Below are 24628 nucleotides of genomic sequence, written 5' to 3'. Positions count from 1 at the left end.
GTTTTTGCCTGTCAGCCGCAGTGATCATCAACTCGCGAAGGCTCTGCGTTGATTTGACAAAACACAGTTCGAACCGGTGGTAAACGTTCTCAAACAACGCCTTCTCCTTTTGTTGCGCGAAGAGGAAGTTCGGAACTTCAACGAACAGTTTCCGAATGAATAGAACAACAACGTTGGCACGTCTATAACATAAGCAGGCCGAGATCGTTGGTGTGTACTTTTCTTTTAGCTGACGCCATTTCCAGCGACCTCGATATTCTCGCGATATCGCCATCTAAGACGCTCATTACATGTGTGACGATATCGGATTTTTTCTCCGATTGCTTCGTAGGCCTTTTCAATGCAAAGTGACGGTCCTTCTTTGTGTATTTACCGTCCATGCAACTTGAGACCGCCTCGTTATTTTGTTGCAATACACCAGAAGGCTCTCGCGAGCTGAAGTGCCAGACGCGGCCGGGCAGCCGTTTTGCATTCACACAGAAAAGTAACATTGTGCTATTACGGAGCTATGTATGAATTTGTGAAAGTGTCAAAACTATCGCATGTCTTTATCGCTACTACGATTGTGTGTGATGCGTTTAATGAGTAGTTCACTCGCAGCGACCTTCATCATTGAACTTTGCGAATGACAGTGTTTTGAGCAGACAAGAAGACAGCGGCCATTATTATAGAACAAGATTTTCCAAATTGCCAACCACAATATCGATAGGTGATTTGTCATCTAAAATCCTCTTTAAGTGCGATGTTTCATCTTTTGTCAGCTTGGATGGCGATGACGACGTGAAGAGAGGGGCAGCACAATGGAGGATTTCCGGCAGACGTACTTACGCCTGTGCGAGGAGAGAGGCGTGGAGCCCCAAGAGAGCGTGATGGCGAAACTGCAGGAATGCAGGGCTTCCCGCCTGGATGTGAGTGGGCTGAGTCTGTCCGCAGATACCTGCACACTGCTCGCCCGCGCTTTTCAAAAAGACACTCGCTTCTCGGAGGCGTCGCTCAGTGACTGCATGCTCGGTGACGAAGGTGAGCGAAAACACCGCGGTGAGTTCATGCGCCGTAGTATGCCGGCGCGAGCTCTCGAAAATCCTGCCTTTCACATCGCTTTTCCATACCCCGTCTTTTCACCGACGCCGGCACGCTGAGTGTTTCCAAGTTCTCAGTGCCAAGCGATGGAAAGGCTAAGCCTCACGAGCCCGAAAAAAACAGTGAAGTGGTTCATCGGGGGAAAGAAAGTCACTCTCCAGACTTAAACCTTATAGAGCATGCATGTTACCTGCTAAAGAGAGAGACGGAAGGCAGTAACCCTCCAAAACAAACAGCAGCCTCACAGACAAATGCCAAAGTTTGCTGATGTCAAGGAGTTCCAGGCTTGATTCAACCAAAGCGCAAAAGTTTGTCAAAAGTGGTTTCTTGTCTCGTATCCGACTTTTGACGTCAAAGCCTAATTGCTCAATTGAAATGTCAGTTTGTGCTCCGCCGCATGGGACTCACGGACAAGTAGAGCATATAACCGTGTTTATGTTTCCCTCCTTGTGTGCCGACTCACAGGTGCCAAAGTTTTCCTGACTGGTCTTTTTTACAATACAACCCTTAAAGTCTTGAATCTAAAGGTGACTCTCGACAATTTCAACTGCATTCATTCTTAAGATGCTGAAAATATTTCATCGTAGGGTTTTTGTTTCTGTGCAAAATGTTATTAACAGGGAAATAACTTGAAATCAGCAGGGGCCGAGGTGTTGGGAAAGTTGTTGGCACGTAACAATACGCTGACCCGGTGAGAACTACGTCTAGTTTTCTTTTTTCAATATGAATGCGGTTGTGTCACGGACATTTTGTATGCAGGTTAGTGCTCGACTGGAATGCACTGGGAGTGTGGGATGAAGCCTTCCCTATCTTTTGCGAGGGTTTGGGCTCCAACAGCGGGCTTACGCATCTCGACCTGCGTAACAATCAGATCAACCACCGTGGGATGTCGGCGCTCGCTCAGACTCTTAAACGCAACAGCAGCCTGAAAGTACTCGGTGAATCACACACAAATCTAAAAAAAAAAAATCAATACATGATCACATGATACCGAATTGTGGCGCAGGCTGCGCCAATGTGCCCGAAATAGGAACGCCCCCTCGAAACAGGCTAATTTTGTGTGGGGGGTGGGTGAGTGCACAACAGCTCACTTTCATTGACTTGGTTGTTTCGTTTCACACTTAATGGCTGGCCTGTGGGCAGGCACTGCAGTGACCCAACTATTTGTATACAAACGTTGAAAATGTTTCCATAATTCAAACTAATCTGCACAGCCCATTTGCGCACTAAATGTATTTTTTTGGGGCTCTGAGTGTTGACAGATCTGAGGTGGAACAACATCGGGCTCCTGGGCGGCAGGTGTCTCCTCGAGGCTTTGCAAAGCAACCACAATGTTGAGCAATTGGAGCTGGCAGGGAACAACATACCCAGCGACACACTCAAAGCGCTCGGTATTTCTGCATGGTCTTGATTTTATATTTGTATTCCCCCCCCCCCCACAATTTTTGCCGTTTTTTTAATGCACACCAAAACGCTGTCAACCGGTCACCTTAATGACACTTTGAACTCACGCTGGCTATATTGTCGAATCCTTTCAGAGCATATTGTAGGACGCAACACAGATCGACAATCCACCTTGAGGGAAAGCCACAGCAGAACCCAGGTCCTCACCAAAGAGATTCTGAACTTGAAGCAGGAGAAGGGGCGTCAGGTACGGAAGCTGAGGCGCTAAATGAATATTAGTTATCAATAGATGACTGGATGTTTCGCTTTGGCTTCGGGTCATAATGACGGTACTTATTGAGACAAGGAACCAACATTACCGTGGCCAGCCGAAATACGTACAGTGGGGAAGGAAAGTTTTCAGACCCCCTTAAATGTTGCACTCTTTTTTTAATATTGCAGCCATTTGCTAAAATCATTTTAAGTTCATTTTTGTCCCCACCTTAATGTACACACAGCAAACCATATTGACAGAAAAAAACGGAATTGTTGAAATTGTTGTAGATTTATTAAAAAAGAAAGACTGAAATATCACACAGCCAGAGAATCTTATTTCTCACCATCTTGGACTCCTTCAGGTCTTTTTTGTTTTTTTAGCAAACTCCATGCGGGCTTTCACGCGTCTCGCACTGAGGAGAGGCTTCCTTCCGTCGGGCCACTCTGCCATAAAGCCCCGACCGGTGGAGGGCTGCAGTGATGGTTGACTTTCTAGAACTTTCTCCCATCTCCCGACTGCATCTCTGGAGCTCAGCCACAGTGATCTTTGGGTTCTTCTTGACCTCTCTCACCGAGGCTCTTCTCCCCCGATTGCTCAGTTTGCTCTAGGGAGGGTTCCGGTCGTCCCGAACGGCTTCCATTTCAGGATTATGGAGGCCACTGTGCTCTTAGGAACCTTAAGTGCAGCAGAAATGTTTTTGTAACCTTGGCCAGATCTGTGCCTTGCCACAATTCTGTCTCTGAGCTCTTCAGGCAGTTCCTTGGACCTCATGATTCTCATTTGCTCTGGCACGCACTGTGAGCTGTAAGGTCTTCTATGGACACTCCTCATCAAGTCCAATCGGTATAATCAAACACAGCTGGACTCCAATGAAGGTCTGGAACCATCTCAAGGATGGCTGTGTGATATTTCAGTTTTTCTTTTTTAATAAATCAGCAAGAATTTCAACAATTCCGTTGTTTTTTTTTTTTTTCTGTGAATATGGGGTGCTGTGTGTACATTAATGAGGAAAAAAAACAAACTGAAATGATATCCGCAAATGGCTGCAATATAACAACGAGTGAAAGATTTAAGAGGGTCTGAATACTTTCCGTACCCACTGTATATCTATTAGCATTTTAGCATTCGATCCCTTAAATGTACCGCAAACAAAATACAGTGAATATAAAAAGTCTAAACACCCATCTTTAAAAGCCAAGTGTTTGTTATATAAAATGATAACCAAAGCATTGCAAAGCGTTTTATTTTTTTCCCCAAAAACATTCATGTGACCTAACCTGTACAACTCAATTTATTTTTATTTGTTTTATAGTTTGGAGAAGGGAAGTAAAACAACTGAGATAATGTGGTTGCACATGTGTGCACACCCTCATAACTGGGATGTAGCTGCATTCAGAATTAACCCGTCACATTCAAACTCATCTTGGCAACAATTTCCACATCCCAGCTAATAAGAGGTGTGCACACTTGTGCAATCACATTAGCTCAGTTATTTATTTTGACTTCTTTTTTCAACTGAGTTGCACAGCGTATAAGTCACATTTAATGGTGGAAACGCATTTGTAATGATTTATTTTGGTCTCATTTTTATATATCCAAAACCTGCCATTTGAACAGGGGTGTGTTGACTTTTCATACCCACTGTACATCTTAACCAAAAAAACAAGCTGCTTTGGCCTCTTAAATAGTAATTGCGGCAATAAAAAAAAATCACTGACTGTTTTAGCGATACCTTCCTTATTATTTGTGTGTTTGCTATCGCTTCCATGGTGTTTTTTGTTGTTGTTTGTTTTTACGTTTAAATATAAAAGTTTCATTCTTGCATTCTGTCGCTTCCCCACTTTCCCAGTTCCAAAACTTGATGGTGACCATCGACAGGCAGAGGGAGGAGATGGGACAGTCGAGTCGGTGAGAACATCCGTGTACAGCACATAGTATTTCAAATATATCCAAATTATTTCCTGTGAACTTATTTGAATACCGTCAATTCAATTCAAATCAAATGAATTCTTGTGTCCGTGACAATTTATTCCTGTGTTTTGGGTTAGGTGCACTTCCATACATATCAGCCAACTCCAGGAAGCTTTAAATGAGAGGAAGTCGGCCGTCAAATCGCTCACTGCCAAGTAATCGTTTCTTTTGATTCCAAGTTGACTGTTCAAAGCAAAAGGTGTTTGCGTCCAGGAAAGGTCGCTATGGAGAATATGTGCTCGTCCATATTCCTACACCCCTCGACTCTTGTCGTACGTGCGGCGCTTTGTCGTGTTGCGGTACAAGAAGAGGTGTCACCTGCAACAAATACTGTGCGATTCGAAATGGGTTTGCAGGTGGCAGATGACGGAGGCCGCCCTTGCGCTCTCCGAACAGAAAAACCACAGCCTGGCTGAGCTGATAGCAAGACTCAAGGTCGACAAGGAGCAACACACGGAGGCGCGCAGCAGGGAAAAGAAAAAAGAACACGAGGTCGGAAGAAATAGCGGACAAGAAGCATGTCTTGCTACGGTTGAAAAAACAAGCAAATCATTGATGCGCTGATGGGAATACTTTTTGTATTTTCTGTGCTCCTGTAGGACAGCGTTTCCAGAGAAGGAAAGCTTCTCCGAGAGATCCAAAACCTAACAGACGCCAACGTCCAACTGAAGAATAAGGCACAGCCATTCTGTCTCCACAGACACACGCGTGCGTTGAGATGATTCCCCTTAAATTGCTCCAACTCCTTTTTGTGTGTTTCTGTTAGGTGGAGGAGGTGGAGCGCAAGTGCAAGTCCCAGCAGCATCAGCTTTTTGAGCTGAAGCAGGAACTGACCAACAGCACAGCTGAACTGAAGCTTAAACTAGCACAGGCAGAAGGCAACAAACCCAACAATTGATAGCGCCACGTTCATGTCGTTTCCAACACGGGACCCAGCAAATACGCTTGCTATTTTGTCCTCTCGTAGACCGCTTGGAAATTGAGAAGCGAAGGTTCAAGCAAGGCCTGGAAGACATGGATCATCTTCGACAAAGAGAGGTATAGCCTTGATTTTAAAGGGAATTGTATTTCTATTAGTAGCTAAGAAGAAGTGGGACACTGAGAGGACCGAGGAGAGGCGAAAAGGAATACATTGAGATGCAAAGGCCAAACAAGACCTTTGACTTGAGGATGTTGATGGAAAGGTACAGAGAAGGTCGGTGTGACAGAAGAATTTAAGGTGGACGTGGGACTGTATCAGGGATCAGCCCTGAGCCCCTTCCTGTTTGCAGTGGTGATGGATAGGCTGACAGATGAGGTGAGACTGGAATCCCCGTGGACCGTGATGTTCTGCAGTCAAAGCAGGGAGCAGCTGGAGGAACAGTTAAAGTTTAGAAAACAGTGGGTGAGGCCGGCCATGATGGACGGATTAGAGACAGTGGCACTGAAGCGGAGCAAATGAAGATGTTGAGGTTCGCTCTCGGAGTGACCGGGTTGGATCAAATCAGAAATGAGCTCAACAGAGGGACGGCCGAGGTTCGATGTTTTGGAGACAAAGTTCGAGAGAGCAGACTCGGATGGTTCGGACGCGTCCAGAGGAGAAATGGTGAGTATATCGGTAGAAGGATGATGAGGATGGAGCTGCCAGGCAAGAGAGCGAGAGGAAGACCCAAGAGAAGGTTGATGGATGTCGTGAGGGAAGAAGACATGATGGCAGTTGGTGTTGGAGAGGAGGATGCAGGAGATAGGCTCACGTGGAAAAGGATGACGCGCCGTGGCGACGAGCCCAAAGGAAAAGAAGAAGTATTTCTATTAGTATATGGCGGGATCTGACTGATACGCGTCTGTTGCCTAGCCGCTTTAACAAAACCATGTAGCATAGTTATTGTACAGCTTTTTTGCCCACGGGTTGTGCACTAAGTAGAGCATTACGAGTGCCTGAAATTAGATTACGTTTCATGTATTACTCACTGAGAAACTAAAGGGGGGGGGGGGGGGAACCTTTGTCCAGGTTGAACATGTTCATCGGCATTTAGAGGACAGCGAGAAAGCCCTACAGGAACGTATCTTCAAACTGGAAGGACAACGAATTCAACTCGAGGAGGTTTGACCTTTACATTCACTTTCTATTCAGGGGTAAGAATGGCCCAAGCGCTTTATTTCCGAAGCCGTGTAACAGTGTTCCGCCTCTCTTTTAGGACTTGAGCAAGGCTAAAGCAGCACTTGTGGCAGAGAGATCCCAGGCAGAGGAGCAACTGAGTAAAGCGTGTGCCCAAGCACGCCAGGAAGAGGTTACAAAACTCGACACTACCTTGGAATCACAGTTATTCGTCAACCAGACCGTTCAGAGATGGTTTTTGTTTTCGTGAAAAATCGTGAATCATCCTTAAGACAGTGGAAACTGATGTTGACCTGAATATTGAAAAATGTATACAGTCGATATTGAGATGTACAGTGCTGTTTATATAAATAATTGATGTATAGGAGATGCATACTAGTGACATAGATTGTAGTTATTTTAAGGTACTGCCCTTTTTCTCTGCTGTTTTCCCACCACTCTCGTTGTCTCCGAGCAGCACGAACATGTGCTATCATTGGAGGAGAAGCTTCGCTCGGTGCGTTCCTCCTTGCAGGAGGTCCAGCTGCACTTTTCCCAACAGAAACAGATGATCTCTGAGCAGCAGGCCAAGAACTCTCAATTGACCATCGAGACAGACGGCCTGCGTCGTAGAATAGAGGAGCTCCGGCAGGTATGGACATCGCAACAGCAGTCTGTCATACACACAACATTACATCATCACTAGGGATCGTTACTGTATATGGGAGATGCTAATTATTAGGGATTACACAGTATAAGTATACGGCAATAGTTAAATACTGACTGTATGCAAACCATATTTGCAAAAAAAAAGTATGGGTCTGTAGTGCGGCATCCTGTGAGGGACGGACAGGACAGGACAGGACAGGGACAGGAGGGGAAGCATGCAGGACCGGCGGCGTGGACCCGGCTGTACAACTGAAGTTTGGTGGGAATGGTTATGTAAATTATAAACATCTGTAGGACCAGAGTGTAAGTGAGGGGATACCCAAGAAATTTGCATAGTTATAAGTTATTTGTCGCAATGAGTGAGTGGCCCAGGGTGGTCCACTGGCCCCACCGAGGTGCCCCAAAAAATGGGGCACCCAGAGGAGGCTGCAGGGACCCAACGTCACCCGCTTAAACCCAATAACCTGTTGGGCCGCCCTTAGCAGCAACAACTGCAATCAAGCGTTTGCGATAACTTGCAATGAGTCTCTTACAGCGCTGTGGAGGAATTTTGTCCCACTTTGCAGAATTGTTGTAATAGTTTGGTAGAGAGCAGAATTAATGGTTCCATTTATCACAAATCTCCTTCAGGATTTTCTGTGAAAGAGCAGAATTCAAGGTTCCATCAATCACAGCAAGTTGTCCAGGCCCCGTAGAAGCAAAACAGCCCCAGACCATCACACTACCGCCACCATATTTTACTGTAGGTATGATGTTCTTTTTCAAAGATGCAGTTTTACTTTTACCCGAGATGTAATAGGATACACGTTCCAAAAAGTTCATCTTTTGTCTCGTCAGACCACAGAGTATTCTCCAAAGTCTTGGTGATCATCCAGATGTCTTCTGGCAAAATTGTGACGAGCTTTAACGTTATTTTTGCTCAGCAGTGGTTTTTGTCTTGGAGCTTTGCCATGCAGGCCATTTTTGCTCAGTCTCTTTCTTATGGTGGAGTCATGAACACTGACCTTAATTGAGGGAAGTGAGGCCTGCAATTCTTTGGATGTTGATGCGGGGTCTTTTGTGACCTCTTGGGTGAGTCATCTGTGCTCTTGAGGTAGTTTTGGTCAGCCAGCCACTCCTGGGAAGGTTTACCACTGTTCGCTATTTGTGGATAATGGCTCTCACTGTGGTTCGCTGGAGTCCCAAAGCTTTAAAAATGGCTTTATAGCCTTTTCCACACTGATAGATCGCAATTACTTTCTTTCTCATGTATTCCTGAATTTCTTTAGATCTCAGCATGATATTTAGCTTTGAAGGATCTTTTGGTCTACTTTGTCAGGCAGGTCCTATTTAAGTGATTTCTTGATTGAGAACAGCGGTGGCAAGAGAAATTGAACTCTGGTATGATAAACCACAATTACCGTAAGTTCTCGTGTATAATGCGCACCCAGGTATAATGGGCACCCCCCAAAGTTGACCTCAAAATTCTGGAAAACCCTTCCACCTATGTATAATGCATTTTTACAATGCATGATTTTGCTTCTGCCCACATGATCAAAACATGAAGTATTGTTTCAAAGAATTTTTCTGAAGTTAAGCACTTTATTTGAACATGTATACTTATTAATACTTATTATTGACTTGCTCTTATTTTGAAATTCACAGCCTTACTTTTATTTAGTAAATGAGAAAACACACAGTTGTGCTCAGGCAGAATATGTAAGATATACAATTCTTTCAAGAAAACATTTAATTCACATTTTAAATGGATTCAAATGAAACTGTCAAGCATTTCAGAGAAGCATTATCATTAAACAAAACATAACCATGAAGAAATTAATGATGGTGGTTGTTCAGTCATATTTTAAAAACAACAATATTTCACAAATTCTGCCAGGGTATGTAAACTTATGAGCACAACTGTACATACCGTATATGCAGTCATACGTACCCCTGTCATATTGGAATGAAAGTGTAGGCTACACCTTTTTTGTAACCTCTAGGTGGCGGTGACATAGGAATGAAAGTGGACAGCTTTTTCATAACATCTAGATGGCGGCATACATTTATAAAGTGTGAAAAAGCTTTTTCATTTTCCCCTATACCTATGTGTAATGCGCACTATTGACGTTTGACAGTTTTTTTTTGGGGGGGGGGGGAATGCGCATTATACACGAGAAATTTGGTAATTTATGTTTTAACAGTGGGGGGCAATCAGCTATCAGCAATAGCTAAATGCTGCTTCACCATGTTTGGGTTTGGACTCTGTGCTCCACTATTTGACATCCACGTACACTTCAAGACGGTGGGAAAAGGGAGGCATCTTGATTGCTGGTCTTGTTGCTAATAGCAGGCTTGTGCTAATTAGCAAGCCACGCTCACGTAATGGTGAGAGGGTTTCAGAAAATATTGGAATATAGCAACAACTGACTGTAGCTCCAAAAAAAAAGTACAGTCCCACAGGTTCAAAAATATCTCGGAGTCGCTCTTTCTAATTGTTTTCGAAGAAAAACAAGGTTATCGGCGAGAAAAAATGTCAACAGAAGTGAAGCAAGCAGAGCGAGCAAAAAAGCGTGTGCACTGTACGAGAGCGGGAGTACAATATGTGAAAAACAGATGCTAATAAAGGAACAAAATGGGAAAATAATAATAATAATGTTTACGTCATTTTACCATGCCAAATATCGGCACCGGGCTCAAAAAAGTCCTATCGGTCGGGCCCAAATAACAACTCAAGCAGGTGGGCGGAGCTGCGGCGATAACATTTTACGCAGTACCTCCATTCATTTTCAGGGGCTCAAAACTGCTTCATAGTTTTATCTGGAGTCCTTCGTGGCACGGACAGGCGACACGGGGAAACCAAACAAAAACTAAGACCACAACACGATGCCAAACAAACAAAAAAAATCAAATACTGTCTTCGAAATGCTTCAAAACAATAATAATGAAACATGTCGTGTCTTGCAGGAATTGTCCGGGAAGGACCAGGAGAAGGTGGCCGAGGTGAGTCGGGTGAGGTTGGAGCTCCAGGAGCAGATTGGCCACTTGGAGGCTGAGAGGATTGCGCAAGGAGGACTGAAAGAGAAGATCAGTGCCCTCGAGAGAGAGATTAAAGGTTCCTCCTACTGGGCTCTTTTCTTTTTCTTTCTTTCTACTATTTATGCATATGTTAATGTTCAGTGACAATCGCCAACCGTGTTCTTTGTGGGTTGCCGTCGCGTCACGCAGTACTGAGCAGCAATCACCGAGAGGCGCTGCTCGACAAAGACGGCGAGATGTCGTCTCTGCTGGAGAAGCTCCGACTGAAAGAGGCAGAGATCAAGAGGATGAGGGACGATGAAGCCCAAAGAGCGACCTATCTACAGAATGCCATCCTCACCTATGTTCAAGGCTCCCCTCTGGCGCACTACGGCAGCCCGAAGAAATGAAACCCCAATTCTTAGCCCTTACCGACAGAGAGTATTGAAGTGTTCTTGACGCCGCAAAGCGGCGCTAATTCCAACTGTGCTTTTTTTTGTCTTCCTTCAGATCGACTACTTTTGTACTATTTGTACACATTGTGCTTGTTTGTCTTTTCTGAAAATCACGAGACGTTGGCGTGCTACGTCCTATGAATGCATCTGTTGTCAGGGTGTGACTCCCTTTTCACGAGTCTGGAAGGATAATAGAATTATTTGAGAAAGATGAACATGTTCATGGCACACTGTCAAATATGAGGAACACAATTTCTAGTTGTTTTTTTTTTTTTTTATATATATATATATATATATAAACTGTTTTCTATATTTTTGCTGTTTTTAAACTCTTATACCACTTTCGTTGAGACTAATTTAGCCTTTTAATTGTGTCTGTCAAATCAGAAGGCAGTTCACACACGCAGCTGCAAATAAAGGCCGGATGCACGTGATGTAATATGTTGATTTCCAGCCATATTTCATCGACTCCCGAGTCCATCAAATGTAACGTTTGTGTTATTTAATGGCTAGCGCGCCCTGTGCTACTGTCTCCATTCACTGCGTTCACTGTGGGGTCTGTCTGGGGATGCGTGAGGTCACTTGTTTCTGGAACCAAAGATACGTTTCTGCCGAGATGGGTCACTAGCAAAATTTCTCCATTTTGTAGCTGTCTGGATTTGCTTGCCCCCATGCCGTTTCAAGAGCTGCTTACATACGCTATATGAAAACATGTGCTTTTTTTTTTTTTTTGCCTCTTTCTCACCGTCTGTCATGAAATCACACGAAGCGGACTAACAATTCGACAATTGTTCATTGCTTTCTTCAAAATCCGAAGGCTACACAAAGTGCGTTAGTATTTGGTAGCAAAGCCTTTAAACTGTATGACTCGGGTGAAACGTTTTGCATACCCTCCCACGAGCTTCTCACAATAGTTTCGGTCCACCTACGCACGCCTTTTCAGGTCTGCCCGTGAATTTTGGCCGGCGACCAGTTCGGGGTGTAGTCCGCCGGGATAGGCTCCGGCGACCCTAACCAGGCTCGGCGATGTCGAGAATGGATGGATGGATATTAGGTCCACGTTAGATAGCCGCTCTATGGGGGTCTAAATAGCTCAAATATGGGACCCATAAGGCATGTGGATATTGCACCTGAGGATGGACCGGGATTGTGCAAGACCATCGTACTCTTCCTGACATCTCGTGTGATTTCCTTTTTGACTTTCCCATCATGTTACACAAAGAAGCAATGTGTTTCAGGCGTGCCTCTAATTCACGCGACGTTCGTTGTCAATAAACCTATTCGAAGTTTCCAAAGAAATGACATCATGTGTGTTTTTCAAACCTGTTTAAAGGCATAGTAATCTGACTGTATGTAAACTTATGACTTTGAACAAATGTCAAAATATAATATAATAAAGAGAGATGTATAGATAGCTAGATAGAAAATAGCTGTAGACTTGAATACATCGATCTTTTTTTCTGGCATTACTGTTGAGTATGAATAAATAGCCAAAAGAAAAGTTGCAACGCTCACGCTCAGCAAGCTAGACGAAAGCGGAAGTGAAGTGAAGCGAACTATGCGGTCCCGCTTCGCCTTTGAGGACAGTCGACTCGGTCCTTTCCGGAGCCGCTCGGCATCACTCGTCCTCTCGCCTTTCACTGCAGCGCCCTCGCCGAGCGGACTGGCCCGCTGCTCTCATCCGAGTCCCAAGAGCTCCCCGTCGGATCTAGTCAACGACCAGCGCCGGCTCCCCGGAAGCCCTCAGCTCGTGCACAGATGCAGGCTATCAAATGCGTGGTGGTCGGCGACGGGTAAGGGGGGGTTGGGGGGCAAATGCTTTTCTCCCGCGATTGACACGCGTCCGCGGATAGATGATGGGAGGATGCTATGTCGAAAAAGGGGCTGGGGCTCGCTGATCTGTCGCTCGCCCTATGTACGTCCCTTCGATTTTTGTTGTTCTGCTCCGCGGTTCAATTTCACGGCGGCCTCGAGTGTCTCGTGCGGGCTATTCGAGGAAAATGCGTCGGGATGCTATGCGGACCACCTCCGCGCCTTGTAGGCCACTGGAGGAAGGCTGAAGTGCTGATGCACGCTTAGGAATGTGTTGCCCCCCCCCCACCCCCCGTGTGGATGGGAGCCACCGTGAAGCGGTCGTCATTGTTGAGCATGGGCTTTGTCACTGTTTGAAACGAACAAGAAAAGCCAGCCGTGATGACACTAGTTTGGAAGAAACCATCGCATGCTATGCAAGCATATGGACATTTCCACGCAGGGAGTGGCCTGCGTGGGGGGTCTCGTTTCAGGTTGTCCGTGGAGATGTTGCCACTGTGCACTCAAGTCGATCTTTGACGTCGCCAATACAGACAATGTCGAGGTTACAGTCATTTTGTTGGCCCGACCCATCGAACCCTCGGCGATGCAAACTACAAGCCCCCCAATAAGAAGCGTATTATCATATCCACACCGCACTGAACATTTCAAAACTGAGCGCAGTTATTTGTCAACAGGCTTTTCTTTGTTCTCGTCCGATTGGAGGTGCAACACACGACACCATGTCGACCTAATGACAAATGTGCACAATGGAGACAATGTCGCTTAAGGCGCCGGTTCTTCGCCCAAATTCTTCTATCGTCGCGACCCATAGTTTTATTTAAGTTAAGAACAATCAAGAAAATGTTCTGTCCAAAAACATTGCCTCTTCAAATGTACTAGATAACCTATTTTTAAACAGACAGTCGCTACACTATGCTTACACGATGCCCTAGAAAATACTCACCTTGAGAGGATATTTATTTTTGAACAAATCTGCGTGGGCACCCATTGGTCGGTTTCATTTCCGATCTCCTCGTGCGCGTCGACTTTAAACTGTAACGGAATAGTAGCGGGGCGACACTGAAAAGGGAAAGAAGTCACGAGAAAAAGAGCAAGTTATGTTGTTGCAATTTACAAATCAGACAAGAAAAACCTTTTATTATTATTATGAGCAAAAAAATAAATAATTAAAATAAACTGAATATTAGGAGTTTCTCCACAGCCATTAAACATTTAACAGGAGTGAAAAAGTTTGCATTTTTTTCCAAAATGTGACCGAGACAAAACAATTGAGGCCCTCTCACCTTCAATGTCAACCGTTATGCATTATTTCGGACGGTTCAAGTCGCTGACCTCCGATGCGTTTCTCAATTTGACCTCTCTCCGGAGCCACGCCCACAAAATCCCGCTCCGCACACGCCTCACGCCAATTGACGTCCGCGAGTTAGGTCAGAGGTCAGTCTCTGCCTGCGATTACGAATGCGTGCGAGTTGTGATGGGGGGGGGCCAACTGTGTCCCTCGGGCAACATGAATGTAGGCCAGTGTCTACGTGGCATTGACTGAAAAGCAGTAGCTGCCTCCCTTCAATCGCACACACGAACTGCATGCATACAAGTCTTTCGAGACGGATGCGGCATTTGATCCGATACTTTGCGCAACTGTGCTGCTCTCCTTTGTCTCTCAGGGCTGTGGGTAAGACCTGTCTGCTGATTAGCTACACCACCAACGCGTTCCCGGGTGAATACATCCCCACCGTGTGAGTAACCGCACGACATTCGCTGCTACGGTTCGATGCCAAGCGGCCGTAGTGGCACGTAACATTTGTGCGCTCGTGGCAAGTGATCAGATAAAAAGCTTTTGGAGATGCGAGGCGTTTTGGTTTCTGCTTTGACTTGAGAGCACCGCCGACAGTGAACTCAATTCAACTCGCTTGGCGAATATTGACCAATTCATCGAAAGAGGCTTTTCGAGCTGTTTAATGCCACTCTCAGTTTAAGTTTCCTGTCAGACCAAAACGTGAAAACGGAAATCATTACACATTGTGTATTTAAAACGGGACTTAGGGAAGTCCGCTTAGGTTCGTGCTAACAGACAATTCAGAACACCATTGACATGCTAATGTTAGCAACCGATAGCCGCGATTTAAAAAGCAACACCTACCCGTGCGGACGCCTCGCTTACGCGCTCTCGAGTATTGTTTTTGTTTTGGTGTTTTTCGTTCGTCTTTGGAGACATGACACGAGGGGAGACTTGCTAACCATCAAGGAGGCTACTCCGGACTTTCTTTCACCAACTTTCGCAAAGTTACTCACCGGAAGCGGCGACCGCGGTCTTTGGCGCTTGGGGACGGAGGCGACGCCACAGAGGGAAGCGAGCTCCGCAAGAGAGGACACAGATTGGCGTTTCCGTCGATCCACCTCGCGAATCTACGCTCCCTACCCAACAAAATGGACGCGCTTGATCTTCTGATAAAGACCAGTAATGACTTCGGACGTTCCGCCGCCCTGTGCTTTACGGAGACTTGGCTTTGTGAGGCTGTACCCGATGGCGCCGTCATGCTTCCGGGCTTCCATCTTCATGGAGTCATCGGGGAAAACAAAAGGCGGCGGGGAATATGCTTCTCTATCAGCGAAAAATGTCATTTCGCATATTCGTCGAGACCTTCAAGTTCCTGGAAATGACAGTCTCTCTGGAGCTCAAAAAGGCCCAGCAGAGGATGTACTTCCTGCGGCTTCTGAGAAAGCGCGGCCTGCTGAGCCAGTTCTACACAGCGGTCATGGAATCGGTCCTTCACAGTCTGGTTTGGTGCTGCTACAAAAAAGGACAAACGCCGACTGCAACTGACAATCAAAACAGCTGAAAGGATTGTCGGTGCCCCCCTACCCACCCTTGAGGACTTGCTCACGCTGCCAGAACTAAGACAAGGGCGTGCAAAATCCTCTCGGACCCTCCACATCCCGGTCACCGGCTCAGTAGGCGCTACCGAACAATGCAAACTAAAACCAGCAGACATTCCAACAGCTTCTTCCCTCTTTCAATCAACTTCTTAAACACCTGACCTACAAACCTGCTGGATTGTGACTCGAATGACGGGGAGCACTTTGCTGACATAAAGACATTGAGAAAGGAAAAAAAAAAAAAAAAACACTCACTGAGTCGCGTAATGTCTCCAAAGACGAATGAAAAACACACCCAAAAAAACCAATACGCTATATGCGGAACCTAACTAGCGGACTTCCTGTGCATGTGAGTATAACTACGGGTTGATGACACGATGGTTTGAAGCCAAACTCGGCTCTATTGATGCAAATAAACATGTCAAATGTCCCCTTTGCTGGCTCTCCACTTAGAAATGCCATCCTTTCGTCCATTCCAATGAAACTCAGTAATGCCGCCTCCGACAAACAGCACGGCCTCCTTGGCCGTCAGACAACGCCACTTTCGCTTTACAACTCAACGGAATACTAATGAGCGAGTTTCCACCCAACGATTCTTGTGGGCTGGCAACGGCCTCTCTGTTAGGCAGCTTAATGGCTCTCCCCCTCTTTGCACGATACCACACGTGGGTTTGCAGCGTGCCGCTAACTTGGAGCACAAATAGTTGAGTTTTCCACACAAACACTGGCGCATCCCAACTAAAGGTTTCTTTATACTCGCACAGGTGGCGACCGCGCTGACGTCACTGCGGCTATCCCGCGTGCAGTTTTGCCTTTATACTCGAGCGCAACCCAGGCGTGCGGTTTTGAAAATCTATTTGCAAAGCCTCCTCGGATGAGAGGCCAAACGTCTCGCAGTTGCGATCACTTCAACGCCCTGAGCATGAATGAGAATATCCCCAGGCATCTTCAACAAAAAAACATTGTAGACGTGGGCCAAAATTCCCATCCAGAAGGCGAATGTTCCAAATAAGTGTCGCTAGCTCACTGCGGGCCAGAGGTTGGGCGCACCCCGGATGGTCGGCAGCCAATCGCAGGGCGCGGACAGTCAAACGCGCGCTCCTACTGTTAGGTCTCCAAAATCTCGTCCTTTTTTTGTGTGTGTATCAACTCCTCTTTCCCTGCAGCTTTGACAACTACTCTGCCAATGTGATGGTGGATGGGAAACCAGTCAATCTGGGCCTATGGGATACAGCCGGACAGGAGGACTACGATAGGCTCAGACCATTATCTTACCCGCAGACGGTAACCCAACCCGCCCTCACCAGTTTATGCATTTTCTCCGCTTACCTTTTTTAACATGATTATATTTCCATTTACTGTAAAAGGCAATGCAATCGACCAGTGATTTGATGACGGTGGTGATTAATATCATAATGAAATCACGACATCCGCCATTGGTGCCATGCTAACGTTTTTTCTCCCACTCAGCGAGCGGTGTGGTGACGAAACGCGACAGTCCCGGGCTTTGAGTCTGCGCTTAGCGACAAGTAGACAGCAAGTTTTGCAAAATGTTGACTTGGCGAATGTTTTGGGGCAGCGGAAAAAAAAAAGTGACACGTTTTCTTCTGCCGGAACTTATTGCGATTCGACATGTAATACAGCTCAGTTTAAATGCTAAAATGTTAGCTGCTCAAGTAAAGTTGCACAACAGGCTCCTCATGCCCTTTTTTTTTTTTTTTTTTAAATAAATGCCTTATGCGTTTTTTAGAACGACAAGAAATGCTAAGGATGATAAGACGGGGGGATAAAAAAAGGCCAAGTTGAAACTGAATTGTGTGTTTTCATGCCTCGCTGAAACTATTTCTAGACAAGAAAATAGTTTGCTGCTCAATGTGAATTTAAGAAATAAAACCGTTGAGAATTTAAAAAGGAAAAACGACAGGTCATTCATTTATAAGTGAAATGGCCTTTTTTTTTCATAAATGGTCTTTAACCGAGCAAAATATATAATTTATCCGAATACTTGATTATTCCTATTCGCTAACATTTTTAGTAGAATACTCGAATACCAAAATATTCGCTAGCTGCAGCCCCTGCACAGTTTACAAAATGAAGAGTTGAGGGCCTCGCACGGATCCTTGGGGAACCTCATGAGTGATCTTAGACTGGACAACCCCCAATTTCAATGAAGTTGGGACGTTGTGTAAAACTTAAAATAAAAACAGAATACTGTACAATTATGTTCAAACTATAGTCAGTTGGATACACTACAAAGACAAGATCGGTAATGTTCAAAGTGATTAACTTTATTGCTATTTTTTTTGCAAATATTCTCTGGGCTCCTCCTTGAGCCGTCACCTTATCGTGGTGGAGGGGTTTGTGTGTCCCGATGATCCTTGGAGCTAGGTTGTCTGGGGCTTTATGCCCCTGGCAGGGTCACCCATGGCAAACAGGTCCTAGGTGAGGGACCAGACAAAGGGTTGGACTCCGCCAAGGGTGCCCTTTGTCACCGATGGAAAGAATTTCTAGGCGTAGAGGGGGTCCGGTTTGGTGGCCTCAGTATCGCATCTCTGCTTTTTGCAGATGATGTGGTTCTGTTGGCTTCATCAAGCCGTGACCTCCAACTCTCACCGGAGCGGATCGCAGCCGAGTGTGAAGCGGCCGGGATGAGAATCGGCACCTCCAAATCTGAGACCGTGGTCCTCTGCCCCAAGTGGAGGAGTTCAAGTATCTTGGGGTCTTGTTCACGACTGAGGGGAGAACGGAACGGGAGATCGACAGGCGGATCGGTGCGGCGTCTGCAGTGATGCATGCGTACTTTGTATCGGTCCGTTGTGGTAAAGAAGGAGCTGAGCCGAAAGGCGAAGCCCTCGATTTACCGGTCGATCTACGTTCTACCCTCACGTATGGTCACGAGCTGTGGGTCGTGACCCAAAGAACAAGATCCCGGATACAAGCGGCCGAAATGAGTTTCCTCCGCAGGGTGTCCGGGCTTAGAGATAGGGTGAGAAGCTCGGTCATCCGGGAGAATCTCAGAGTAGAGCCGCTGCTGCTCCTCCACATCAGGAGGAGCCAGATGAGGTGGCTTGGGCATCTGATTTAAATGCTTCCCGGACGCCTCCTCCTCCTCCTGTTCCGGGCACGTCCCACCTGAAGTAGACCCCGGGGACGACCCAGGACACGCTGGAGAGACTATGTCTCTCAGCTGGCCTGGGAACGCCTCGGGATCCCCTCGGAAGAGCTGGTTGAAGTGGATGGGGAAAGGGAGGTCTGGGCCTCCCTGCTAAAGCTACTGCACCCGCGACCCGACCTCAGATAAGCAGTAGAAAATGGATGGATAGTCTTATATTCCATCCATCCATCGTCTTTACCCCTTCTCCTCACTAGGGTCGCGGGCGTACTGGAGCCTATCCCAGCTATCTTCGGGCAGCCAACCGAGGAGGAACCGGTCACCAGCCAATCGCAGGCCACATAGAAAGAAAAAACCATTGCCTTGTGGAATGTGCACTGTAGCACTCCTCCAAACTGCTCCTGCTTCCAGTGAACAAGGGTGCTATCATCTCAGTGCAGTTACAGCAACAATGTGTTTTTATGCGATAATGTATAAAAAAAATTCCATCACACACCTACAGGCAATTTAGAGTCCTCAATCAACCTAGCACGCATGTTTTTGGGATGTGGGAGGAAACCGGAGTGCCACGCAGGCACGGGGAGAACATGCAAACTCCACACAGGCGGGGCCGGGGATTGAACCCGGGTCCTCAGAACTGTGAGGCTGACCCTCTAACCGGTCGTACACCGTGCCGATTGTTAGCAGCGTAAAGTTCAAAAGCCAGCAATTGCGATGGTCTAGGGGTTTGTTAGTGTCCACGGCATGGGTAACTTGCACATCTGTGAAGACGCTATTAATGCTGAAAGGTACATACAGGTTTTGGAGCAGCATATGCTGCCATCCAAGCAACTACTTTTTGAGGGACATCAGCGAGACAAGGCGAAGTCGGATTCTGCACGTGTTTACGACAGTGTGGCTCGGTAGTAAGCGAGTGCGAGTATTAGACTAGCCTGCCAGCAGTCCAGACCTGTCTCCCATTGAAAATCGACGGCGTATTGCGAAGCGCAAAACACAACAACGGAGACCCCGGTATTGTTGAGCAACTGAAGTTGCACGTGTTGCAGGCATCAAGTTAAAAACGAGTGAATATTTGCAAAAGCACAAGCTTTATCAGTTTGAACATGAAATATCTTGTCTTTGGAGTGTATTCAATTGAAAAGGATTTGCAAATCATTCTATTCTGTTTTCATTTTTTCCCGTTTTACACAACATCCCAACTTCATTGGTATTGGCGCTTGTGCTACATGAGGAGAGACAATACAAAAAAAATCTACAATCATTTGTAAGAGTACAAAAAAAGCCACAAACGTTTTTCAAGAAATCTTGTAATGTCGTCAAGTAATTATTTCTATAATGGTAAGTAACATTCAGTATACTGTAGAATCATACTTTGTGTATATTACATGTTTAACATCCTGATGACTTTCCGCATAATTTAGCAGCGACAAATCGATAGTCGATGAGGATTGATGGATTAGGATTTTGGACAACACTCGGCCGTCTTTTACTCGTACAGTATACACACGGACTCTCGCACGCACAGATCTCGCTCTCAACTCGTCATGTCTCTGGTTCTCTCCCAGGATGTGTTCTTGATATGCTTCTCCCTGGTCAGTCCGGCTTCCTTTGAGAACGTCCGAGCTAAGGTCAGTACGCTGACTGTTCGCCCGAACTCCCTATCCCCTCCACGCCGAGTCTGACCACAACGAGGCACATCTTTGGCTCCACCTGGCTTACTGCACTCATCCAGACCCCGTCTCGCAATCCACTGGATTTTTACCCTCTGGGCCGGGGGGAAAAAAAAAAAACGGTTGCAAGACGAGGTCTGAATGAGTTTCAGCACCGTGCGAGCGTGAGCGCGACGGCCCTCTGTGGTTTTATCTGCTGAGCATCATGAGACGCTTTCATATGAAACCACACTTTTCGGAGGGTCAAACCTCACAGTGCAGCGTGTGTATATGTTGCCTGAGGATGGGTTGGTTTTTTTTTTTCTTTTCCACACACATACTTCCGTTCAAGAAAGACTAATTAGCAACTTTGTCGTCGTCGTCGTCATGGGAAGGCGCGAAAACACCCCTGCGTCTCTGTGAATCTAAATTCTCTCTCTTTCTCCTGTCACCAACTCGGACATGCATTTGTGCGCGTGTGTGCATGTGCCTGTGGGTCCTTGTACTTGGGTGTGTGTGTGTGTGTGTGTGTGTGTGGTGCCTCAGTGGTACCCTGAAGTGAGACACCATTGTCCCAACACACCCATCATCCTGGTGGGCACCAAGCTCGACCTGCGAGATGACAAGGACACCATCGAGAGGCTGCGGGACAAGAAGCTCTCCCCCATCACCTACCCGCAGGGTCTGGCCATGGCCCGAGAGATCGGTGAGATCGTGTGTTCCCGATATCCAAATACGACGGCTGTTGTGGTCTTAGTGAAATCAATTCCACTCACTTCGCAGTAACCAGCAGTTTTGACAAATATTTGTCATGACGTTCTTCAAAATCAGAAGTTTACATACACAGTAAGAACACTATGCCTTTAAACAATTTGGGAAAACCCAAGTGATGATGTCATGTCTTTGGAAAATGAATTCTGTGGCTGTATTTGAGGGCACACGTGAAACACACTGCTTCTTTGTGTAACATCATGGGAAAGTCCAAAAATATATATATATGTCAAAAAGACAATTGTGGACTTGTACAAGTCTGGTTCATCCTTGGGTGCAATTTCCAGATGTCTGAAGGTGCCACATTCATCTGTTCAAACAATTATACCCAAGTATAAACACCATGGAATGTTCAGCCATCATACCGCTCAGGAAGGAGACGGGTTCTGTGTCCCGGAAATGAACGTACTTTGAGCCGAAATGTAGGGTCAACCCAAGAACGAAAGCAATAGACTTTGTGAAGGTGCTGGCTAAAGCTGGTAAGAGTGTGTCAGTAACCGCAGTGAAACAAGTACTGTGGGCTGAAAAGCCACTCTGCCAGGAAGAAGCCATCACTACAAAAGAAATCCCGATACAATTTGCAAAAATGCACACAAGAGACAAAGCCCTTCATATTTGGAGAAATGTCCGGTGGTCTGACGGAACTAAAATGTAACCATTTGGCCCTAAGCATTGAGCGTTGTTACGTAACGAGGGAGGCTTGCAAGCCCGAGAACACCATCCCAACTGTGAAATACGGCTCCAACCACACAGTTGTGTGAAAATAGACAGTCATTTAGTGGTTTGATAAGTACGATGAGTTTACCATTTCTTCTTTATTTTGATTTGCTCAGACTCAATATAACCTCACAGTGATGAAATGACCAATGTGGACCCTCAAACCTCACAAAGACGTGACGAAATGGCGTATGGGCAATAGTGATTAGTTCAACTGGGAATTCATGATTTTGCTCGAGGATGCTTTGAGTGGGCTGTGGGAAAACTTCAAGCGGTCGATAGACGCTGGACTCGGTGGGGCTGGACAAGCAATATCTTGTGGGGAAACACGTCTCTGATCATAGCCTTCCCCTGGTCCTCAGGGGCCGTAAAGTACCTCGAGTGTTCGGCGCTGACCCAGCGAGGCCTGAAGACGGTGTTCGACGAGGCCATCCGAGCGGTGCTCTGCCCTCCGCCGGTGAAGAAGAGGGGAAAGAGGTGCACCATGTTCTGAGAGGAAAACACTGCAAAAACATGTCACTCACTGCAAGTCATTCAACTAGGACCACTACATCTCGAAGAGGATGAGGGGCGAAAACTAGCTCGAGTGGGTGTGCACCGCTAAGATTGCTTTCTTTATATTGATGTTTTTTCAACGCGATATTGGTAACAGGACCAATATTTCTCTGATTGTGTTTCATTACTGAATAAGGTCAAATACAGTGACTGTCTACCTACGGTACTTTGTACTCATAGAACCATACCGAGTTCCCAAGAGGGCTAACGTAGGTTTCTATTACTTGTCTTACACTGCTAGACTGTCCTGTCTTTCTTAGTCCTGCTCGCTTGAATGAATGCAGTGCTGACTGATAGAACGTGAACTGTGACCATGTCTTAAGGATACCGAGTAAATTCATAGGTTAGACTACTAATACGAGGAACTACTTAAAGGGTTCGCCGTCTAGTCCGAAAACTAGTCCTGAAATGACAATTTAAGCATGTTGACATCAAGGAACTGTTATTGTTTTGTAAAGCAGAGCATTGATGAACATGAGAAGAAATAGTTCGACATGTTGCCCTCGGTGAAACAAAATCTGAAAAGGAGATACAAGTCGTAAATCGGAATAGTCCCGCAATTTCAAGAGAATGACGAGGTTAACGTGATGACAAACATTTCCGATTAGGTAACGAACGTTTGGCTATCCGAAAACGAGTCTCGCAATTTGAATTGAACCATAAGGACGTGAAAATAATAGATAGGGGGGGGGGGGGGGGGGGGTATTCCAAATTGGAACCAAAGTCTGGAAAATCTGCGTTGTCAAATGTTGAGAGTGTTAGTGAACGTGAAATACGTGAAAATGACACGAGTTCTGCAATTACAACGTACTATTACATCATGAAACAACGGAGGAAACTTGTGGGTCAATTTGCCCGCAAAATTCGTAGGCGAGGCGATCGCCGATGGCATAGTTTTCATATCAAACATTTGAATATCATTATCCGAAAAGGTTTGGAGCGTGTCCTCAACCGAAGACCCTCGATAGGCCTCCGTATCCAAATGTGCCGTCGTCCATTTGGACTCAATAAAAGCGGCTCCGTGGGAAATACGACAGAAGCTATGCTGCAATGAAGAGACTGACATGACCTTGCGAAGAGCCCAATTGTGACTTTGAATCCCATTTTTATTGATTGACATGCATTTCAAAATCACGCAAAGCAAGATGGATGACACGGACGTTTTGCTTTCCGTCGCCGGTTGTCAAACGTCGTCCGTGGTTACTCGGGCGTTCGAGTGACAGACAAGCGTCAACAACCTCGCTGCCTCCGACGGTGGAGGAGTTTGCATGGCTCTTAAAATATTCCGCCATTGTTTTGATGTTGTGTCTGCGTGCGTGCGCAAGAACATTGTTTGATAGTTTGGGGGGGCGTGCATGGAAGACAGCGTTGTTTTAAGACGTTCGAGTTTTTAGTGTCAAATCTTGGGGACTAAGATCCCGTCGCGCTGCAGTAATAAACACGACTGACAAAAAAAGGAAAGACCATCTGCTGATGTACAGAATAATTGAATGCTTTATGAATATCGAAATATACCTGAATATTTAGCTCTTACAACTCTAAAATGAGGCAAAGTGACGTCATGTCGAAGTACAAAGTGTTGCTAGCGTTGTAAAATAAAAGGGGCCCAAAAAAAAAAAAAAAAAAAGGAATTCCTAATCTGCTACTGCATGGAAATTCTCGGGTTATTTGACGCACTGTCATTCTTCGGAAAGGTTGAAATGCATTGGCCATGTGTGTATGTGCTGTAAAATCAATTGTATACTTCTTCCAACTGTGTCTCATTGAAAAAAAACAAAAACAAAAAACAACAAAAAAAATGATGACTTCACGTCTGTGTGGTTAAATATTTCAATTTTTTGGAATACTAAATACAAATGTATATGTACGTCCGGGTTTTTTTTTTTTTTTTTTTTTTGTCCTCATTTGTTTGACACACGAGACATTACATGTAAAATCATGAAAAAAAAAAAAAAGTGGAATAAAATGACCTGGATATGGACACTTATAGCAGCGTGTTGTTTAAGTTATAAGAGAGTTGTAAGAGACATTTCTGCCATTTATTAATCTTTCATTTGTTTTTTGTTTTTTTTAGGTTTGTCCCTGGAGGTTTTTTGTTTTCGAATACAGTAGTTGAGACTCGTTTTAAGATTACGGATGTTCTAAGAGTGACCCCTTGCCTCACTACGAACGGAAAGTCGATGGAATTCACATTTAGTCCTTCCGGCGGGTACCGGTCAAACG

The 24628-nt window shown here is 45.7% G+C and overlaps 2 protein-coding genes across 8 annotated transcripts; both read left to right on the top strand.

The window, feature by feature from the left end:
• Positions 1-12: 12 nt before the first annotated feature.
• lrrc45 (leucine rich repeat containing 45) lies at positions 13-11343 on the top strand. 5 transcript variants are annotated; one of them, XM_061756915.1, is made up of 18 exons: positions 13-210; positions 762-908; positions 1546-1607; positions 1701-1771; positions 1840-2018; positions 2334-2471; positions 2619-2731; positions 4590-4648; positions 4789-4866; positions 5068-5203; positions 5311-5388; positions 5478-5589; positions 5679-5749; positions 6702-6794; positions 6889-6981; positions 7267-7440; positions 10404-10551; positions 10665-11343. In XM_061756915.1, the coding sequence occupies exons 2-18, from the start codon at positions 887-889 to the stop codon at positions 10862-10864; spliced, it is 1827 nt and encodes a 608-aa protein (XP_061612899.1). In that variant the 5' UTR covers positions 13-210; positions 762-886; the 3' UTR covers positions 10865-11343. The 5 variants fall into 5 exon arrangements, with proteins under 5 accessions (XP_061612899.1, XP_061612898.1, XP_061612896.1 ...); XM_061756914.1 differs by having other exon boundaries at positions 762-1020; positions 2343-2471; XM_061756912.1 differs by having other exon boundaries at positions 762-1020.
• Positions 11344-12501: 1158 nt separating this feature from the next.
• Positions 12502-24388, top strand: LOC133469626 (ras-related C3 botulinum toxin substrate 3-like). Of its 3 annotated transcripts, none has more exons than XM_061756923.1 (5): positions 12502-12702; positions 16768-16885; positions 20279-20341; positions 20909-21068; positions 22213-24388. In XM_061756923.1, the coding sequence occupies exons 1-5, from the start codon at positions 12668-12670 to the stop codon at positions 22341-22343; spliced, it is 507 nt and encodes a 168-aa protein (XP_061612907.1). In that variant the 5' UTR covers positions 12502-12667; the 3' UTR covers positions 22344-24388. The 3 variants fall into 3 exon arrangements, with proteins under 3 accessions (XP_061612907.1, XP_061612905.1, XP_061612904.1); XM_061756920.1 differs by lacking the exon at positions 12502-12702 and adding an exon at positions 13857-14460; XM_061756921.1 differs by lacking the exons at positions 12502-12702; positions 20279-20341 and adding an exon at positions 13854-14460.
• Positions 24389-24628: the final 240 nt, after the last annotated feature.

This window comes from Phyllopteryx taeniolatus, chromosome 19, assembly GCF_024500385.1.
Source record: "Phyllopteryx taeniolatus isolate TA_2022b chromosome 19, UOR_Ptae_1.2, whole genome shotgun sequence".
NCBI classification, from domain to species: Eukaryota; Metazoa; Chordata; class Actinopteri; order Syngnathiformes; family Syngnathidae; genus Phyllopteryx; species Phyllopteryx taeniolatus.
This window is presented reverse-complemented; position numbering and strand designations above follow the sequence as displayed.